The 22,698-nt window shown below is 31.9% G+C and overlaps 1 protein-coding gene across 2 annotated transcripts; it reads left to right on the forward strand.

Annotated features, from left to right (window-relative positions):
* Window positions 1-30: 30 nt before the first annotated feature.
* LOC139514522 (tubulin epsilon and delta complex protein 1-like) lies at window positions 31-18,228 on the forward strand. Of its 2 annotated transcripts, none has more exons than XM_071303879.1 (8): window positions 31-234; window positions 7,932-8,031; window positions 8,774-8,982; window positions 13,240-13,404; window positions 14,266-14,364; window positions 14,860-14,946; window positions 15,575-15,757; window positions 16,103-18,228. In XM_071303879.1, exons 1-8 carry the CDS (start codon window positions 121-123, stop codon window positions 16,478-16,480), a joined length of 1,335 nt encoding a protein of 444 aa, XP_071159980.1. In that variant the 5' UTR covers window positions 31-120; the 3' UTR covers window positions 16,481-18,228. The 2 variants fall into 2 exon arrangements, with proteins under 2 accessions (XP_071159980.1, XP_071159981.1); XM_071303880.1 differs by lacking the exon at window positions 31-234 and adding an exon at window positions 5,088-5,203.
* Window positions 18,229-22,698: the final 4,470 nt, after the last annotated feature.

The following is a 22,698-nucleotide window of genomic DNA, read 5'->3' on the forward strand; positions in this document are numbered from 1 at the left end:
CTACAAATTTTTTTTTTTTACCGGGAACATCACGGTTGAAACAAATATTTAATCAACTTCCGGTTTGTGGTGCAAAAAAGACGAAAAACATTAACCAGTATTTTTTGTGCTAATCTATGCATGGCACAAGTAAGGGAAACAATTGAACTTTTGGTAAAAGTTCTTAGAGGAAATGGAACATCAAAGATAAAAGCGGAAAGCTTTAGACTTGCTAAATTTAACAATGACACAGCTGTAAGTGTTACCAAACAGGCAAACTTTCACATTGTCATATTTTAGACTTAAAACTTAAAGTAAACAGGTTTTGCAGTCTGGGCCCTAAACTATTACAAGCACTAGCCCTATGTTCTAGTTGAAAAAAAATACTAGCCTGAAGTTATATGTACTAGACCGAATAAAATCTGTGTCACCTGCACAGGCACTTGTTTCTGTCAATGTGGGGTTTACTATCCATGAATCCATACCAGTACAAAAAACCTGGTATGGATAGTAAACCCCACATTGACGTAAACAAGTGCCTGTGGTCACCTGTGATAATTTATTATGCCAGTCACAAATAATTGGTAACATTAAGGAATTAGGTAACAGTTATCGAATTCATTAACTGATCCATTAACGCAGTGATATTGTTGTCTTTTTTCAAAACTACCTCTACCGTTTTTTATTGGGAAAATGTATATTTTTTATTGAAATTGGGAAATTTGTATTTTTTATTCTAAACACATCTCCGATTTTTTGCTGACCTTTGCTGTCTTTTTTGCACTATTTTTTCATGTATATTTTGGTTGTCAGACATTTTCAACCTGAAAGGTTCTTTTCGGAGAGGGGAAAGAAACCAAAACAATGATGGTACTTAATGCATTGAAAACCACATGTGTTACAAACACCATGATGATTCTGATCAGAAAACTGCATCTCAAAAGTGCTTTCTAATATCAAAATAATATCATGAATACGGTATTTACAAACATTACTACCAATGCCATCACTGTTTTGGGAAAATGTAAAACTTTTTGGGAGGAATTTTAAGCCATTTTTTTTAGTAATTGGGAATTTTCTCTAGGGGAAAAGGCCGAATTTCGGCTGTAATTTGAGGCAAACAATATCACTGTTAACGATTACCTTAATTTCAGAATTTATATGGTTTTGGCATTTATAAATGTATAAGAAAATGCTAAGGATTTCGAACATGAATCCGAGTTCGTTCGCTCCCATTCACGTTCGCACCCACTCATGTTTGCCCCTTTCACGTTCGCACCCTACATGTTCGCACCCAAATTCCGTTCGCACCCTACATGTTCGCGCCAAATTAAATTGGTTTTGTGTTTTATAACTTTGTAATCAAGTTTTTGCAAGTATATTCTTATAAGTATAATTGTTGTCATTGTCTCAAAATAAAGTGAGACAGCATTTTTATGTGTTGAATCATGATGTTTTGGATAGTGTTTATTGTTAAAAAAATGATAATCCTTTCTTAATAAAGTGGGATTCTGTCAAAGTTTTATTTTGTGTTAAATAACAGTACTCTTAATCATGCTTTGGTTAGTGTATTGCTATAACTATTACTTTGTTTCATTGACTTGTTTCAAAATAAAGTGAGATTCTTACTACTTTGTGTGTTGAATAAATTTTATCATGTTTTGGTTACAACATGTATAATAGTGTATTGCTATATTTTATTGTTTCATTGTTTCAGATCAAAGTGACCAAGCTGTGTTTTTCATTTAAAATCTTCAATGTTTTACTCATACCAAGCTATAAATACATTCAGTATTTACACCAAAGCGATTTAAAACAACAATCATGATTTTCCAATTATTCAACTGGAATTTGAATTAAAATTGGGCGCGAACGTGTAGAGTGCGAACAGACCTTGGGTGCGAACGTGCGAGGTGTGAACGTGTAGGGTGCGAAAGTGTATTGGGCGCGAACAGACCTGATACCTTCGAACATTTGACATTGGTTTTCATCAACCTGTAGATAGATTTTAATTTTATCAGGCAGAATTCTTTCAATATGTCTATAGTTTTGTCTGAAATTGTTCCCATCATGCCATTTTTAGGCAGTTAAGCTGCTTTAGGCGAGCACCCTAGATTGTTGTTCTACCCATTAAATGCTGAAATATATGCCACTGTTATCATCTGGCTGGCCATTATGTTATTTATAACTAATTCAAGTAATTGAACACTTTTTTCATACTTTTTATTCTGGAATACAAAAAATATTACCAGAAAAACAGGATTTTTTATAAGCGTGACACGTGAAAGTCAAATTATTGTGTTGTGAAAATGGAATGGCATGACCCGGGAATTGCTTACGTTCATAGTGTAAGTGGGATCCGGGATCGGAACCCCCCCCCAATGAGACCCCTCGATAGAAATCCTTATGTAGATTATTATCCCCTGTGCTGTTGGTTATGATGTCAACATGGTCAAAGAACAATTGTATGAAATATTATCACCAAAAATCTCTTAAGATGAGTCGTTTACATTTCCAAAATGGCAAAAGACATAGGAATATTGTTTGTAGTCAATAAGTATTTAAATACGTCAGTTGTCTATAAATAACTATTACAAATCAGATTAGTTGGCGGCAATTTCAAATTACATGAATTTGAAGACGAAATTTACGTCCCTTTTAAATTTGGAGGATTCTGATGATAGAAAAGTCATTATTATCAATCATTTTATTCGTTTTGTCTGAGATGATTGCAATTATTTAAATCATATAAATCAAATGTATTCTCATTTGTATTCTTGTTCATATTATTCTGTTTATCTTTTAAGTGACCTTCTTGCTTGTCAAGACAAGTTGTTATTGTTACTTTATGAAATAAAACTTGAGTTCTGTTGGTCGATGTCAAGGTCATTTCAAGATGGTTTCCTTTGTTTTTTTATACGACCGCAAAAATTAAAATTTTTTGGTCGTATATATTGCTATCACGTTGGCGTCGTCGTCGTCGTCCGAATACTTTTAGTTTTCGCACTCTAACTTTAGTAAAAGTGAATAGAAATCAATGAAATTTTAACACAAGGTTTATGACCACAAAAGGAAGGTTGGGATTGATTTTGGGAGTTTTGGTTCCAACAGTTTAGGAATTAAGGGCCAAAAAAGGGCCCAAATAAGCATTATTCTTGGTTTTCGCACAATAACTTTAGTATAAGTAAATAGAAATCAATGAAATTTAAACACAAGGTTTATGACCACAAAAGGAAGGTTGGGATTGATTTTGGGAGTTGAGGTCACAACAGTTAATGAATTAGGGGCCAAAAAGGGGTCCAAATAAGCATTATTTTTGGTTTTTGCACCATAACTTTAGTATAAGTAAATAGAAATCTATGAAATTTAAACACAAGGTTTATGACCATAAAAGGAAGGTTGGGTTTGATTTTGGGAGTTTTGGTCCCAACAGTTTAGGAATAAGGGGCCCAAAGGGTCCAAAATTGAACTTTGTGTGATTTCATCAAAAATTGAATAATTGGGGTTCTTTGATATGCCAGATCTAACTGTGTATGTAGATTCTTAATTTTTGGTCCTGTTTTCAAATTGGTCTACATTAAGGTCCAAAGGGTCCAAAAGTAAACTTAGTTTGATTTTAACAAAAATTGAATCCTTGGGGTTCTTTGATATGCTGAATTTAAAAATGTACTTAGATTTTTAATTATTGGCCTAGTTTTCAAGTTGGTCCAAATGGGGGTCCAAAATTAAACTTTGTTTGATTTCATCAAAAATTGAATAAATGGGTTCTTTGATATGCCAAATCTAACTGTGTATGTAGATTCTTAATTTTTGGTCCAGTTTTCAAATTGGTCTACATTAAGGTCCAAAGGGTCCAAAATTAAACTAAGTTTGATTTTAACAAAAATTAAATTATTGGGCTTATTTGATATGCTTTATCTAAACATGTACTTTGATTTTTGATTATGGGCCCAGTTTTCAAGTTGGTCCAAATCAGGATTCCATATCAAGTATTGTGCAATAGCAAGAAATTTTCAATTGCACGGTATTGCACAATAGCAAGAAATATCTAATTGCACAATATTGTGCAATAGCAATTAATTTTCAATTGGAGTTATCTTTCTTTGTATAGAATAGTAGTTGATAATATATGTTGGAAATTTGCCAGACATGACAATGATGTCATTTCCTATTTTTATTTGCCAATAACTTTATGTAAATAACTATACTTCATTGGAAATTTGCCAATATAAAATGTTGCTGATGAAGCTTTTTTTCCTTATCTTATCTAAAATGTTTTTAGATAATGTATGTTGGACATTTGCCAGACATGACTATGATGTCATTTTCTATTTTTATTTGCCAATAACTTTATGTAAATAACTTCATTGGAAATTTGCCAATTTAAAATGTTGCTGATGAAGTTTTTTTTTCCTTATCTTATCTAAAATATTTTTAGCTTAAAAGTTGTGTCCATACTTGTTCTCATTTCAGATTTCATAAATAAAAAGAAAATTTCTTCAAACATTTTTTTGACAGGATTAATATTCAACAGCATAGTGAATTGCTCAAAGGCAAAACAAATTTTAAGTTCATTAGACCACATTCATTCTGTGTCAGAAACCTATGCTGTGTCGACTATTTAATTTTAGATTTAAATAAGTTTGAAGAAGAAATTTTTAATTGATTTGTAAAATCTTGACATTTTTTGTGTGTAAAAAACCCATATAATGTCAAAAATTTGATCACAATCCAAATTCAGAGCTGTATCACGCTTAAATGTTTTGTCCATACCTGCCCCAACTGTTCAGGGATCGACCTCTGCGGTCGTATAAAGCTGCGCCCTGCGGAGCACCTGGTTAGTTCAGGCTTTGGTGTTATAGAATGCTACATGTGCTTTGATTTAGCTTAATGTGCTTCAAACAATATTGAGATTAAGACTTTAACAACCATTTTCTAAAGGAGTGCATTATTTAACTTCCAAAGTCGCATATTTTTTGTAAAATATTCAGTCCCAAATTTGTGATGTGTATACACCGTAATTGTTTTTTCATTTACAAGGACTTTTCAATTTCCGGTATTGAATAATACAACTTTTCGATGTTTTTTCTATTTATTTTTCATATTTAAACACTCGTGAAGTGTTCTAGAATCATTTCTATTCGCTTCCTTCAGCTACTTGATGCTTGTGAAAGACTTTTCCATGAAAATGCTGCAAAAAGAAATCGCATGATACAAAAAGAAGGTAAAAACGACGAACGTTAATGTTGTACTTTATGTTTTCAACAACTGAACTGAAGTATGGATATGAGGAATGTGTCAAAGAGACAACAACCCGATCAAAGAGCAGACAACAGCTTAAGGTTACCAATGGATCTTCAATACAGCGAGAAACTCCCACACCCAGAGGCTTGCTGCAGCGGGCCCCTTAACTCAGACATGACATATATTAGTTTAGTACTAATTGACCTTTTATAGCTGACTATGCGATATAGGCTTTGCTCATTGTTGAAAGTTGACGGTGACCAGGTCACCTACATGTATAGTTGTTAATGTCTGTGTCATTTTGGTCTCTTGTGGACAGTTGTCTCATTGGCAATCATACCACATCTTCTTTTTTATATTCATATGAGAATCAGAAATATACACAAGAAATTAAAATTAAAAATCATACACTACTAGCAAAGGTCAGGGGCTCCTGACTTGGGACCCCAGAGAATGTAAACATTAATTATCACAGCATCAATAAAAATGGGCAAAGCTTATTACACATAAAGATTTTAGAAATGAAGCTTTTTTGCTACATTTTATCTGAGACTAATGTTATAGTAGTCTCAGATTTTATTTGTCAAAAAAGGCAATATTATACCTATTTGTATTTGTTTCTATAGAGGATATTTGGTCCTTAGTTTACATGAATAAGTTTGTGATAATTATGAAAATATCAGTTTAATATTACATGTACCAATAATCTTATAAGTCAAAGCTATTTGGTATGCAAACGTATTGGTATTTAAAAGGTTCATTTCCATGGATATTATTTAACTGATTCAACAGTGATGCAATTAAAACCCCTAATATGGCATATTCAAACTCTCGTACTGTACATACATTTAGTGGAATTAAACCATATATACACCACTGTTGCACACCATTATTGAAATTATTATTTGGATAAGAGTATTGCTCCATACAGCCTGCAACAATTAGCAAAACCTATACTGCATAGTACATGTAAGCTATAAAAGACCATGAATTGACAAATGTAAAACAATAAAACTGAAGCATCGTGATTTATGTACAAAACAATTGTGAAAAATAGATATGATATACAGCAACAATCACCAAATTAGTGGGTCCTCACTATGAACAGGTACATACAAAATGTGGCGGCTTAAACATGTTAGCTGGCACAAAACTCTCTCCTAGCATGGGACAGTGTTTGTGCATTATCTTATTTATAAATGCCAAAATCAAATAAATTCTGAAGTTACCGAATTGGTTAATGGTGCAGTTAATGAGTTTGGTAACTGTTTACCGAATTTTGTTACGTTACCATGGTTACTGAATTAGAAGATTTCCAGCAGTGAGAAGGCATCACAAAAAAAAGTTGAAAATAGCCTTTCGAAAGGTCCAAAGTTATTTTTACAACTGAAAAGTATGATTCTACATACCAAGTCAGCTTGTGTAGTCAGGGACTCGAAAATGGTACGACTTTGTTGCAGGTCAGGAATTTAACTGATTGAGCTAAAGAAGAACATGCACTTCCCTAGCTCAACCTCCTATGAATAAGTATCTACTACAGGTTCTAAGCCTTTTAGGAAGTAATCCTATCACACTTCAAGAGTCATAATACCATATACATTTTGTACGAGGGTTGTACATTTTGTACGTGTACCGGTAATGGGGTACCTTTATGATGAGCAACAAGAACATATCTTGACAAATGACATTTACAGTTAATTTTGTTGCATGACGATAAAATGTACACTTACTTTAAATTGACTGATCTTGACGAATCTCCTAAAATTTACCAAAATAATGGTATCAGTAACAATAATTATTTGAGACCGCTGATGAATCATGATTAGGTATTTTGATGAATAACGTTAAAATTTTAACCAAGTTGACACCAAAATGAATGTTTGATGCCTGATGGTAAAGGGTATAATAGGATTGTTACTAGATAAACAAAACAAAACAAACAGACAGACAGACAGGCATATTAATGACAAAACTATAGACATCAAACGATACAAACATGTAGCAATATTGACTTAAATGACAAGTTTACACTATTATACATGTAAAGAACATGAAAATTATAAACATTGCTTTATAAATAAAAAAACATGAACAATGAAAATGACATGCAATTTAGTTAAAATAAAGAATGGTTGTTGTTTGTTGCTGTGTATCATATTTCTTTTTCATTTACCATGTTCATTGTTTTGTACTTAAATCAGGTTATAGTTTTCTCATTTGAATATTGTGGTACAATAGAATTGTATACATTTATTGTCTCCTGGTAGATGTATCCTGCTTTTGCTCACAGTTCAATTGGGGTTTCAATTTCTTGTCACAGTCCACATTTACTCAAAAACAAAGTCAAAAGTTGAGATTTACACTAAAAGAAAATGCTTTGTTATACATGTTATATAAATAGATATTCAAAAATTTGAATAGCAGGAAAATAACTTACACTTACTTGTAAAAGTATGGAGAAGCAAAAATATCAACAAGAAAATAAATTTGAAGGCGCTTTAAAAGTTTTGTAGGACTATGAGAGCTATTTTGATCATAAAGCCCTATATATGGGCATGTTTTCATGTATGTATGTATTCAAGATAAGTGTTTTTGGTTGCAAATAGGTGTTTAACGGCCTTGGAATAGACTACCAATGAGGATGTTGCACAATTGGCTTTCCAAAATGTATTTACATAATAAATTGAGCTTTATCTTTCTATTTTCAGACTGAAACCTTTTGGAGTTTGTTGTTTGAGTTGCTGTATTTTTGTAAATATGGTACAATTGATGAAGTGGCATTTAAAGCAAAAGCAGAACTATCCATAGGTATATTTTTATGTTTAAAGTTATTTTTGAACATTGTTCCTCTTGATAAAAGGTTTTACCAGTGACCTAAATTTCTCTTAAGATTAATATGGTTAATCATTCTGTATTTATGCTTTCAGTTTCAAATGTCAGAAATTTATACTTTTCATTGTGCATGCCAAAATAGGAAGTATTCAGAGAGTCACTTAAATTGGCATAAAGAGTCAACATACAATAGTACATATATGTAAACATTCACTATGATAAAAGATATAGGCTTCAATGTGAGGCTTTACACATGCTGTGTACTGGCATCACTTTGCACATGGAGTATCCTCATATATTCATATATTTATAGTTCTCAAATCAAGGTTGAGGTTGTTTATATTTTAGAGAAAAAAAGACTGTTAAATAAATTATTCTTCTACACACAAGGTATTCATAGGTGGATCCAGAGGACCCCTTTCTGTGAGAAAAATTTAGTTGATTATACATGTTATGGGAATCACTGAAGCATGACTGGAGCCACTCCCCTCTTAGGGCAGTCAGTGGGCCCCCTTAGAAAATTTTCTGGATCTGCCAACGGTATTGACAGTTCAAATTTCCAGGGGTACAAAAAATAGGAATACAGTACTCATTGTACATAGGTTATGGAATTGCATAAATAATTGTAATATGATGTTAAGTTTTTATTTCATTGTACATAGGTTATGGAATTGCATATATAATTGTAATAATGTGTTAAGATTTTATTACATTGTAGAAGAATTGGTGGTTTATGTGAAACAAGAGATGCAGAGAAAAGGTTTCCTGTCACGAGAGTTTGCTTCTCTGCCAAATGACATGAGTAGTGGTAGCAGAGAGATATTATTAGGGTTTGCTTGGTTGCTTTGTAAAGAAGGTCTGATTGATAAATTTATGGAATCCTGCTCATCCCCACTAGATGAAGAAGATCCATCTTTTATGTACGAGGTAAGAAAAAAAACAGCAAAACTTTTTATTATTAAAAATTCATAATAATAAATCATATCAATTTCTTGGTAAACTTTAAATGAATTATAAAGGTAGTAATTAATTAAAAATGATGTTGATTATGTCCCCTAGTAGTGCGGTGACTGAAGGCAGATTTTTTGGAATTTAATCTCCCCACCGAACACACACCTACATAATATATCATTGGAAAGAGGAAATCGTGTACTATAATAATATGCCTGTCGTCAGGACTTGATATGGTCACATTTTTTTTAAATTGAGGTCAAAGGTCATATATAAAAATTTGTGAAAATTTGGGTAGGTTTCAATTTTGACATTTTTTTCTATTTCTAAACTCTACCTAAATACAAATGATACTGTTTTGGCTTTAGAAATGTTTGTTATTATACATAAACCTTAATCATTGAGATTTTTTTATCAAAAAAAATCCTAAAACGACGTTATATGAACAAAACTTCAAAAATCAAGTTTTCAACCTATAAAATGTTAAGAGGTGTCATACCACCAATTACTCCCTCAAATTTAGAACGTATGTGAAAGTAGGCCTACTCGGACAAAAAAAAGTGCATTTGATGTCATTGTTCACCTAAAATAACCAACAAATTTGCAGAAATGAAAGTTTTGTTGAAAGAGAAATATATTAAGACCATTTTGAGCCAAAATTTACCTGTCTATGAGTTTGCATTAAAAATTGAGGATTAATGCGCTCCATAGTATACTAATTTAAGATTTCCAGAAAACCAGGGGTTATTTTTAGTGGTACCTCCTTTCGGAAGCTCTCTGCTTTCTTATATGATTTTGAATGTATGTTGAAAATTGGCATGCAGAAAGGTGACACCTGTACAATTCAGGATATACCTAGTTTCTATGAAGTTAAACTTAAGGTAAAATATTTAGAAAGCTGTGAAAATTGCAAAATTTGGTTGAACAGATAGGGACTTTTAATTGGTGGTATGACACCTTTAAGCACCTAAACCTTAGAAAAATATCAATTTCAGGTAAAAATCAAGTGTCATGCAGGACAATACTTTAAATTATTTTTTAAACTATCATATTGGGTGAGGTATCAAACCAAAGCCATAGAACACTACAGTCAAATATGACCTCAAATTGAATTTGCGGATACTTCAGGTTTTTTGTAGACTACTCGTTGCTTTTTGGGTTTTTTTTTTGCACAATTATTACTGCTACCATAGAATTATCTTTTGTTGTGTATTTAACTCTGGTTAATATCTATTACATTATAGGTTTTGTAACTATATCCCCCCTTTTTTCCCTTGCAACGTACCACAGACTTCAAAAGTATTCCATATAAAAAAAGAAGATTTGATATGATTGCAAATGAGACAACTCTCCAAATGAGACCAAATGAGACATAAAACAATTATAGGTCCCGTACGGGTTTCAACAATGAGTAAAAGTCATACTGCAAAGTCTTCAATTCCCGAAACGAATAATGTAAAACAAACAAAAAATCTAACGGCCTGATTAATGTACAAAATAAATAATAAAGAAACCAATATAGTATATAGAAACAAACGACAAACACTGCATTACCGTCTCATAACTTAAAACTGACACATACAGATAGTGGCTGGGTTTAACTTTTTAAGGGCATGCCAACAATCTCCTAACCTCAGGACTGGATTCGTTTGTACCAGTGCAACAAGCTTTATACCAAATCAACCCTTATCTCCATCATGTTCATTATCATCAACTGTCACAATAACAATAACGGTACCATTTTTTCTGCACCAGATGCGCATTTCGACAATACATGTCTCTTCAGTGATGCTCGTGGCCAAAATATGTGAAATCCAAGGCTTATATTAAAGATGAAGAGCTATAATCCAAAAGTTCCAAAAAGTATAGCCAAATCCGTGAAATGAATCAGAGCTTTGCATGAGGGAGATACATTCCTTAATTTATAATAATTTTTAACATTTTGACATGTTTTAATATTTCTACACATTTCACTCATGGCCACAGGTCTGCACATGAAAGGTTCTGCTCAAAGCAAACACGTTATTTTGAGTTTTTCTTTACAAGTACAGACAAGGTATTGTAGGAAGTCCGAAGACATTTGTTCCTAAAAATTACCAGCTTCAAACTATCCCTATCAATTCATCCAAGATTTAACAGAGATCTATAAGGGAGTTTAGGAAGGTGTGATGACATCCATATGCTTGTCTGCAAAGATGCTGGGGAAACATCATACGAGAAGTACACACTATCTTGAATTCGCTCAATTTCATGGTTGGCAACACATTAGATAGCGTCGCACTTTATTTTAAGAAGCATACAATCCATTGGCATTCAATGTTTCAACAAGGTGTTTTGAACCAAACTCACGGTACATTTGTAAAGCCAATCCTAAATGAAAAGGAGTAAAATAAAAAAGATTGCCTCAACAATTGCTTAGCATTTCCACAATTTCTCTGGTGCCATTTCCTGAGAATAGTCTTGGCTGTATGCAGTTTCATTGAGTAACCATAGAATGAATTGCAATAAATATGAAGGCATTGACTGAATTAAGAAGGAAGAAACAATTCATCCAAAGTTGGGTAGTCTTCTTTAGAGTTTTGATGTCTTTTCTAAGTAAACTTGCAGCGGAATTAAATATCTGTCAGTTATTTGTGTCTATTACAGTTGACATTGAGATTTTGAGGTCAGTTTTCAATTGACTAGAAGCTTATATGGCATCTAAAATAGTTAATTTGCTACTAAATAATATGTTATATTTGCCTTGAACTTGTTGAAGTTGTTTGACAACTGAATTTCTATAGAAATAAATGAGTTTAGACTGCATTTTTCATGTAGAATATTTTAAATTAGAATCAGCCTGAAGAAATTATCTATATTTATCAAGTAACGGTGTCATGAGGAATGACCATTAAATCGTTGCCAATAGCCAAAATAGAATTAGTAAAAGCAGTATCGTGTTCTGAAATATCTGCTTCCACGGGTTTGGATTTATTTTTTTTCGTTTTTAGCAAATATTTTGTAATGCAACCAAAATGACAGAGTGCTTGAAGTTTAAAAGATGGACGGGAAACTATTTCAACTTTAACTTTATCTGACACGGATAAAACATTTTTAATGCGATCATCTGATTCAAACTTGAGTAATTTTTTATCTTTCTAAAATGTTTGTTAGATAATTGTATGTCGTCAAACTTCCTGCACGGTGTTCTTCAAATTAAAGGCTATCGTATGAAACATCTTTTTATTCACTGCATAAAATTTAACGACTTTTGTCTGTTCTTTGGACTTAATCGAGAAAGTTGCAAAGGACTTGACATATCACGGAATATTTACTGAAACTATCCGTCATTATTTTGATTTTACAATAAGACTTTTCTGACAAAGTATATTTGATGTTTTATAACGAAAAAACATAGAATATAAACATATACAAACAAAGTATATCGCATATATCAGTGCACTTTAATTGAAAATATGTGTATAAAAGGTAGTTATTTCATATATCATTTGAGAGCAAATTATTGACTAATACACAAAATGGGACGGAAGGCAAGTGATTGAGTTCCGTGTTGAAATTGAAGATTTTTACTCCATTCTTTTTCCATTGATTTCTTACATTTTTTTTCATATTTTGGTTCCGAAATTTTTATCACTTATTAGTTTTATTAAATACTATATGCTTAAAATATTATGGGATAATTTTTATTACTACTATGAAGAAGAAACTAAAGTTTGAATTTGCAATTAAAATTACCTCAATTTTAAATAGTGTGAACTTCACAAATTTTATAGATTAGAAGAAAATAAAATACTGAATAGCATATTTTGACATGTAAAAATAGCTTCAGGAAAAACTATTTTAATTAAATGTAAGCAAACATACCCATTTTTTTCATTTTGAAAAAGGGGGTTGAAACTCTCCAATATAATACCAGTCATTAAAACGACTTTTTAGAAAAAAGTGACCGTACGAAATTCTGACGACAGGGCAAAAACTAAAGAAGACATATTTGTCTTTAAGTTAAGACCATTTTTAGCTGTGTGTTATTTGGGGAGATTAAACTCGCGATCTAGACGACTTTTTACACTTCTGTCACCGCACTATAGAGCATGCTGCTATTTAGCTTTTGCACTTAAAGCAATATTTACGCTTCAGTGCTTAGAAACACTTTCATTGCTTGATACCATGTAGGTGTTTGTTAGTATATTTTCATGGTCCATTGACACTGTACCTGTATTATTTGTTTTGCAGTTTGAATTTGAAGATATGACCAAACCATCAAAGCAAATGCAAACACAAAGAGTTATTTCCCCTGGACAGAAGGTTCAACATTTAAGACTTTTGAATGGTAAACTTAGATCTAATATTAGGCAGCTGCAAGCTTTACAGAGAGAAAAGGCAAAGCTACAAAACAGGGTAGGTTTATTTTGTTTTATTTTAAGATAGATTTATTTTATTACTGGAATACTAAATGTCTCACTGCCTATCAAGGTTTGGCTCCTGACTTACTGCATATACTCATAGTATCACCTTTACATTTATTGGTTTTAAGAACAGTATTTTGTGGCTCATGCAGTTAAATTTGATAAAAAGATCTTTACAACATAGTTAGGCAATACAATCAGTATTGCTGAGGTGAAACAATTAAAATCGAATTAAGTAAGTTAAACTTGAGCTCCGATTGAGAAGTGTTGGTTTTAAACATTAGAAAATCTTTTCAATAGCTCTTTATGAAATAGAAATAGATTAACTGTTGATGTATAATAGTTTTTTCTTTCAATTTGAGATCAGCCACAAATGAAATTAAGTGGTAAATGAATTTAAAAAAGAAAAATGAATTGTTTGAATTGCAATGTAATTTAAGCATAGTTAAGGTTCTAAAAATAACTTTTGGCATTTTTCGTTATTGTCATTTGGTTACTGTTTCATTGAAGTATAACCCTAGATTAATATGAAATACAATGTAACATATCAAAAAAAAAAAGGACAGACATGAATGTTTTATAATAATGAACTCTTTTTTTCCTACTGTGAATGTCGTAAATCCTATTACTAGTAGCTACTTATTACTTTGTTTAACTTACATTTGACACCAACTGTAAGAAAATTTCTTTCAAATTGTGAGTATAACATCTTATTTCCATACTATGAATCTCTTACTGTAGTACCAGTCTGTCAATACTACTCATCACTAGCTCATTAGAACCATCAGTTCATAGTATCTTAATTTTGACCATTTTATGATATATTTATGAAGTTATTTTATTTATCTACTAGGTACATGATAGTACATATGGTGTATCACTGAACCCAGAGAGGAACCACCTGTCTGTTATGGAGGTCCATCTGTTAAAACACCCTGAGTTAATGAAAAAGGTTGGTCTAACAATCTTAACTGATTTATACTTTTTTCTTATCAAAATATGGTTCAAGCTGGTAATAGGTGGAATTTCAATTTATGACATCAAGATTGTGATACTCTGATTAAATTATTGGGGCAAAATGAAAAGAAAAACATGCCTTGTCACATCACAAAGAAAATACACAATTATTATAAGTCCATCAAAGACCAGGGTCTTTATGGTTTAATAAAGTTAAACTGTCTGTCCATTTATCAACACATCATACTATAATTTATATATGCCTTTGTGGCCACATTTTCATCTCATTGGAACCATATACTGATCTTTTGTAGAAAACCTTATTACAGTGATGAAAGTAAAAAATACTTTTAGATCTCATTTCCACATAAAGTAAAGTGTAGCTGTATTGGGAAATTTACAATAAATAATTGTTTTGTGATCATTTGAGGTATATAGTTGGATCATAAACCATCTCTCTTGTATTATCTTATGCTGATGTACATTTTAGATATTAAAGTTGTTGGAAAAAGACAATGAAAGATTACAAAACATGTTGTCATGGAAAGATCAGGAAGAAGTCTTTTGGAAATGGATGGTATACTTAATAGAACTAGAAGAAAATTATTATGTGTATAATTGATTATGTATAAATTTGAAAATGACAGCACAAAAAATGTATCTGATACTTGATATGGACTAAAATTGAAATACTGCTCAAACTAAACTTTTGGTATGAGAATAAACACATTAGATATCCTACTGATGTTTATTGAAAAAGAACATATATATTATATGTAGCTGGTCACACAAAAAAAGGGGCTGATGAGGAGGAAAAATGGACAAAGTTTATTATTGATGCTGTTTTACCAGCTTAAAAATCTTCTCTGAAACTACAAGGCAAAATATATAATGATTAATCAGAATTGTTGGAGTGTTGAGCTATTGTTATTTATCTTTTCAGCCAAAGTAATATGGATTATGATTCATGCTTCTTGGAAAATCTTGTTTTATGAACACTGTTAAATTAAACCATATTTCACATATAATACCATATAAAAAATAAAGAAAATTATAAATGAAAAGTACTTTTAAACTTTTAAGTGACCAAACAGTAATATTCAAGATGGAGGTATATTCTGTGAAGCAATTTCTAAAAAATATGATTTTTCGGAAAGATAAAAAAAGAAAATTTTAATTGTTTGTTTTGGGTTTTTTTTCTTCAGGAAAGTGTTCTAGATCACAAACTGAAAGATAAAGTAGAGGACATGAGTCCAGGGAGGATGACATTTTACAACATACCACCTGATGCTGTTATCAAGATGGAGTCAGCTAAACAACAGCTAGAGGATGCCATTATGAAGTATGAACAAATAATTGAGGAGATTGAAGAAATATGGGAATCAAAGGTAGAGTTATTTTACTTGTGTTGGCATAGAAAATTATTTGATATATAAGAGCTTGAATATTACTTGGTAGCTATAAGAGTCAGTAAAAAGATTAAACAAAGTCCATTTTGAGGGACATCAAAAACAAATTTGGGATACTAAAAGCGCATGTAGCATGTAAGATGTAAAGGTATAAGTTATATTTCTGTTAAAAAAACTTTTGTCAAGACAATGTTAGTATTTTTGTAGATGTTTCAAGGTTTGGCCCAGTATTTTTCTCATTTACTTGATACATAGAAAGTTTTCACACCTACATGACATATAAGAAAGCTATTACCACTAAGTGTCAAATTTGTATTTTTTCAGCGTTCATCAATATCAGGAAGAGAACTAGACAACTTGTTATCCTCTATCAATACAGAGATTTCCCTTCAGAGGGCAAATCTTGCTCTTGACAGTACAGAAGACATTTTACGCAATCAAAAAGAAACTCGCTTTTTGTTAACAAAGAACAACAGTAAAAAACTATCCAATTTATCTAGCCATATATCAAGTCATGTGACACCACAAGAACAATCTGCGCCAGCAGTTGACATTGAACATGAATTAGCACTCATGGAGAGGCAACTAGAGAGGATTGAACTGGAAACAAATAGAAAACGAGAAAAGTATAGAGGCCAATTAGAAAATCTGGCTTCAACTGTTCCCGAGGCCATTTGTATTCAGCCAATGTCTTGTAGATAAGTCCCACGATTCGGGATATCTTCATGGGTTTCTTTATGTTAAATGTAGTCAAACTTCTGTTACTCAAACGATTTTGATGTGAAATTTTTGAGCTGCTTCCTTGTAAAGGAGGAGGTGTTCTAAAGGCCTTTTTTCCTAACAAAAAATTGAAGTATTGCAAAATCAGCTAATTTTTCCAATACAAATTGATAAGTATGTGCAAAGTTTAAGCTGTAAGATCTTTAACAATATAAATAATATTCACTAAAATTTTACAGTCTAAAGACAGCCTTAATTTATTGTTAAAACAAAATGAAGGAAATTACATATTTTGACACATATTTGTGTGTGGGAAATATTGAGCATATGCAAGTTCCACAAATCTGATTATATTAGAGGTAAAGTTCATACTAGCAGGGCATAATGATAAATCAGATTGTTGGTTTTTGCATGTAGTCTACATTTTCTGGTCATAAGCTACTTAGAAATTGATCAAAATTGAGGATTTGATCTGACATAAAATTGCATAGAAGTGACATTTTCATGTTATCAGAGCTACATTAATTAGGAGGTCATGAATCATCAACTACTTTTTGTGTTGCCTTGACAAAGTTATGTAAGCGATACTTATGAGTGCTGTTTGTAAGGTTGGCGGCAGCAACAGCAATGAATTAATTTATCTAGTATGTACAATTTTTAGCATTAAAAAAAAAAGATATCACGAAGAAGAATAATTAGACTTTTTTAGCATTAGCACAATTATTTGACCCTGCCTACCCCTTCAGTCATGGTTTCTGACTTTTGTAACTTTCGCCCAAATTGTTTACATGTTAAACTTGTGGTTAGGTCAGTTTGCAATATTAGCATTTTCTATGTCTCATTTCAATGCAGATTATATGGCCCTCTTCATCAGTCATGGGTTAAAGACTTTAAATGTTTTGCATAGTGGCAAGACATATATATATCTCTGTGTCAACAGTTTTATTTGTCTTTACATCTGTTTGCCTTTCAAAGAAATCCACTTCAGAGTTTATTTTACTATTTTCTACAAACCTGATGTTATACTCTTTGAAAGAATATGTAGATCAGTCACAAAGGTCATTTTTATCAGCAATTTAAAATCATATATTTTTCTCCAGTTGATGATTATATTTTAAGTTGTTTTTGGTGGGTTTTTTTAAAATACAATATTTGTTAAAGGTCATGAAAATGTATTTCACTTGCACTAAGATAACAGATTTTTTCGTTAAAAATATTAGGTCTTAGAAACAAATTATCTTTGGGTTAAATAGTTTGAAAAAAATATGTCTGAAGATCCAGTCTGGTAAAAACTAAACAATTGAAGTTTACATATTTTCATTGAATTTGATTTGATGTATATAAGGCCCAAATATGTCACCTATTTTTTCTAGCTGATCAAATTCCATCTGCCTCACAAACATCTCAATTATGACCTTGATAAAAAAAAAAAGAGGTATTTATGAATAATGTCCTCTTAATGATGTTATAATTTGTATCAATCTATAAGATCTTGAAAAATTATCTGAAGGCCCTAAAGAAAGTTACAAACTGCCTTTAATTGCAGATTGATGAGTTTTATGACAGTTACAGAATTGTTTATTTAATGTTTGCCATATACAGCATTATATTTAATATATATCTATTATATATGTATGTATTTATTGTGGTTTTATTTGTTTATTTTTTCAGTGGTTAGTTTGTTATATTTTTTCACGATTTTTTTCCCATTAAATTACATATTATTTCAAGGTCTTTGTTTATGAATTTTTGCAATTCCAAAGAATTGGTGTTACTACTGGTTTACTTGGTATTTATCTGTATTGTTTCTCCATTAATATTTTATTCTACAACCTAAAGGGTCGACTCGGTTTAAATACTGTCTTCACTTGATATCTGTCTCTTCATGAGGGGCCCAAAAAGGGGCCCTTATAAGCATTTTTGTAGTTTTCAGCCAATAACTTGTGTTTAAGTGTATATATCTCTCTGAAATTATACCACAAGTTTCCATACTACAAAGGGATGGTTATGGGGGGTTATTGCTCAAATCAATTTGCAATAAGGCGGAAAAAATGGGGGAAACAAGGGTTTTTCTGGTTTAAGGACAATTTAGACAATTTAAAAGCAGTGTAAGGGAGATAATCCAATTAAAATTTAAATAATACTGTTATATGTATGTTTGATTACTTGACTCCCTTACACTGCTAGAAATTTTGTATTAAGAAATGATGATCATCTTGAGATGTGTAGCTGTAAATTTATTTTTACAAGTTAATATTAATATATATTAATTTTTACCATGACTGTATGTCATTATATATTTTGATATTTTATGATGTATTTAAATGAGTAGTTAATGTTGCCAACTCCATTAGAAATTTGAAATGAGATTATTTTTGGAATTAGGGAAAGGGTGAGGTGAAAAAAATGGGGGGGGGGACATTTTTTTCATTTCAGATTTCAGAAATTTAAAAGAAATTTTTCTTCAAATATTTTTTTGGAGGGGATTGATTTTCAACAGCAAAGTGTATTGCTCAAAAGCAAAAAGAATTAGCTCATTAGACCACATTCATTATGTGTCAGAAACATTTGCTGTGTCAACTATTGAAACACAATCCAAATTCAGAGCTGTATCAAGCTTGAATGTTGTGTCCATACTTGCCCCAACTGTTCAGGAATTGACATCTGTGGTCGTATAAAGCTGCGCCCTGTGGAGCATCTGGTTATTTATACTACAAGGCAGGGGTTAGTGCTACTATTACCTTCTTGGTATCTGTCTGGCTTGTCTTTTCATAAATGTTTTATTCTACAAGGCCATTGACTCGGTGCTTATATTGCCATCATTTTCTATCTTTCTGTTTTGTCGCTCAATTAAGGTTTTATAGTTCTATGCTAGAAGGCCAAAGAGTCTGAGCTACTGTTGCCTTAATTTTTGTATCTTTCTGTTTTGTATCTTCGTTAAACTTATATCTTTTTTAAAAGGACAAGTGGTTGATGATAATACTGCCTTCACTTGATATCTGTCTGTCTTTTCTCTCCATTTATGCTTTATCGCGAACACCAACACCTTCTATAATTGCTTTTACCTGGTATCTGTCTGTCTTGTCTCTCAATTCCTGTTTTATTTTACAAGGTTAAAGGGTCATCAATAATACTCAATAATACTGCTTTAACTTGATATCTGTTTGTCCTGTATTGCAAAAAATGTTTAATTCTACAGGACCAAATGGTCAGCGCTACTACTCCCTTATCGTTTTTTCCATTTTTATGCTAAATGGTCAGTGCTACTTTTACCTTCACTTGGTATCTGCTCGTATTGTCTCGCCATAAATGTTGATATATAAGATCAAAGAGCCAGTGCTACTATTATCTTCACTTGGTATCTGTAAGTCTTGTATCTCCACAATTAATATATTTTACAAGGTCAAATGGCCGATGATAATACTGCCTTCACTTGATATATGTCTGTAATTATTTCTCCATTTATATTTTGTCAAAAAGACCAAAACGTCAGTGCTACAATTGCCATCACTTGGTATCTGCCCGTCTTGTCTCTTTTATATTTTTTCTACAAGACCAAAAGGTCAGAAATAAGACTGCCTTCGCTTGGTATCTCAGTGGTGGATTCAGAACTTTTCATAAAGGGGAGCCCGCTGACTGACATAAGAAGGCCTGCTCCAGACATGCTTCAGTGACCTATATAATCAACCAAATTTTTCCCAAGAAAGGGGACCTGGTCCTCCCAGGCCTTCCCCTGGATGCGCCTATGTATCTGTCTTGTCTCTCCGTTAAAGGAATATTCTACAAGGTCGATGACTCAGAGCTACTATTACCTTATATTCGTTTGGCATCGGACTTTTGTGTCTCTCCAAAAATGTTTTATTCAACAAGGCCAAATGATCAGTTCTACTTTGTCCTTCACTTGATATCTGTCTGTCTTTTTCCCCCATTCATCTTTTTCTACAAGTTCAAATGTTGGATGATACTATTGCCTTCAATTGATTTCTGGGTTGTCTTTTCTCTCAAGTAATGTTTTATTTTATAAGTTCAAGGACCAGTTCTACAATAGCCTTCCTTGGATTTTATTCCTCCATTGTCAATCTTATCTTTTTTATATGCCTGTTCACGTCCCATATTATGGTATACCGTTGTCTATCCGTCCGTCGTTAACATGTCGGACATTAACTCAAAAATGCTTTAACCAATTTGCTTAAAACTATGGTGAATTGTTTATATCTATTGACGTTAGCTCAATTTCGTTGTTTTTTTTTTATATAAATTTTGGATTTTAAGTTTCCGAGTTGTGGGTTTTTATTCTTTAAAACTAGAGGCTCTAAAGAGCCGGTGTCGATCACCTGTATTTACTGATGCTTTGGAAATCATGTAAAATAAGGTTAAAATCATAATTTATAGTATAAGATATGATTAGATACTATAATAATATCTAAGTAAATGGCAAAATTTCCATAAAATTACGAACTCAAGGTCAGCAACCCAACAACTGGTTGTCAGAATTGTCTGAAAAAATCAGGGCAGATATATCTAAATCTGGTGAACATTTTTGCCACCAGTCAGATTTAATCTAAATGCTTCAGATTCAGAGATATAAACCAAAAACTGCATTTTACCCTATGTACTATTCTTAGCCATGTCTGCCATCTTGGTTCACGGGCAGGACCATCGGACACATATTTAAACTAGATACTCTTATGATGATTGTGGACAAGTTTGGTTACATTTTGTCTGAGCAGTTTCAGAAAAGACTTTTGTAACATATTACAAAAATTTAAGAAAAAATGGTAAAATTGACTATAAGGGGCAATAACTCCTGAAGGGATCAACTGACCATTTTGGTCACTTAACTTATTTGTAGATCTTACTTTGCTGAACATTATTGCTGTTGACAGTTGATCTCTATCTATAATAATATTCAAGATAATAACCAAAAACAGCAAAAATTTCCTTAAAATTACCAATTAAGGGGTAGCAACCAAAGAACATGTTGTCCGATTCATCTGAAAATTTCAGGGCAGATAGATTTTGACTTAATGAACAATTTTAACCCAGTCAGATTTACTCTAAATGCTTTGGTTTCAGAGTTATAAGCCATGTTGATCATGTTGACTTATTTGTAGATCTTACTTTGCTGAACATTATTGCTGTTCACAGTTTACCTCTATCTAAAATAATATTCAAGATAATAACCAAAAACGGCAAAATTTCCTTAAAATTACCAATTTAGAGGCAGCAACCAAAACAACGGGTTCTATGATTCATCTGAAAATTTCAGAGCAGATAGATCTTGACCTGATAAACAATTTTTACCCCATGTCAGATTTGCTCTAAATGCTTTGGTTTCAGAGATATAAGCTAAAATCTACATTTTACCCTTATGTTCTATTTTTAGCCATGGTGGCCATCTTGGTTGGTTGGCAGGGTCACCGGACACATTTTTTTATACGCCCGTCTATTATGGTATAACGTTGTCCGTTCGTCCGTCGTACCGTCCGTTGTACCGTCTGTCCGTCCGTCGTCCACACTTCGGACAATAACTCAAAAACACTTTCACCAATTTCCATGAAACTTAAGTGAATTGTTTATATCTATTGACGTAAGCTCCCTTTTGTTTTTTTTTAATTTCAGATTTTAAGTTTTGGATTTATGGGGCTTTATTCATAAAAAAGGGCGGATTTTCAACACTTCGGACAATAACTCAAAAAGGCTTTCACCAATGTCCATGAAACTTTGGTGAATTGTTTATATCTATTGATGTAAGCTCCCTTTCAATTTTTATAAATTTCAGATTTTAAGTTTTGGATTAATGGGGCTTTATTCATAAAAAAAAGGGGGATTTTTAACACTTCGGACAATAACTCAAAAAGGCTTTCACCAATGTCCATGAAACTTTGGTGAATTGTTTATATCTATTGATTGTAGTCTCTTTCAATTTTTATAAATTTCAGATTTTAAGTTTTGGATTTATGGGGCTTTATTCATAAAAAAAAGGGGATTTTTAACACTTCGGACAATAACTCAAAAAGGCTTTCACCAATGTCCATGAAACTTTGGTGAATTGTTTATATCTATTGATGTAACAAATAATACTTAATAAAATCTGATGAAAACATAAAATTTGTAAAATCTTTAGTTCAATTTAAAACATTAAATTTCTTGTAAAAAATAGGTTCCATGAATGTCATACGTTTGTACTATTATTGAAT

This window comes from Mytilus edulis, chromosome 3 (genome assembly GCF_963676685.1).
Source record: "Mytilus edulis chromosome 3, xbMytEdul2.2, whole genome shotgun sequence".
Classification (NCBI taxonomy): Eukaryota; Metazoa; Mollusca; class Bivalvia; order Mytilida; family Mytilidae; genus Mytilus; species Mytilus edulis.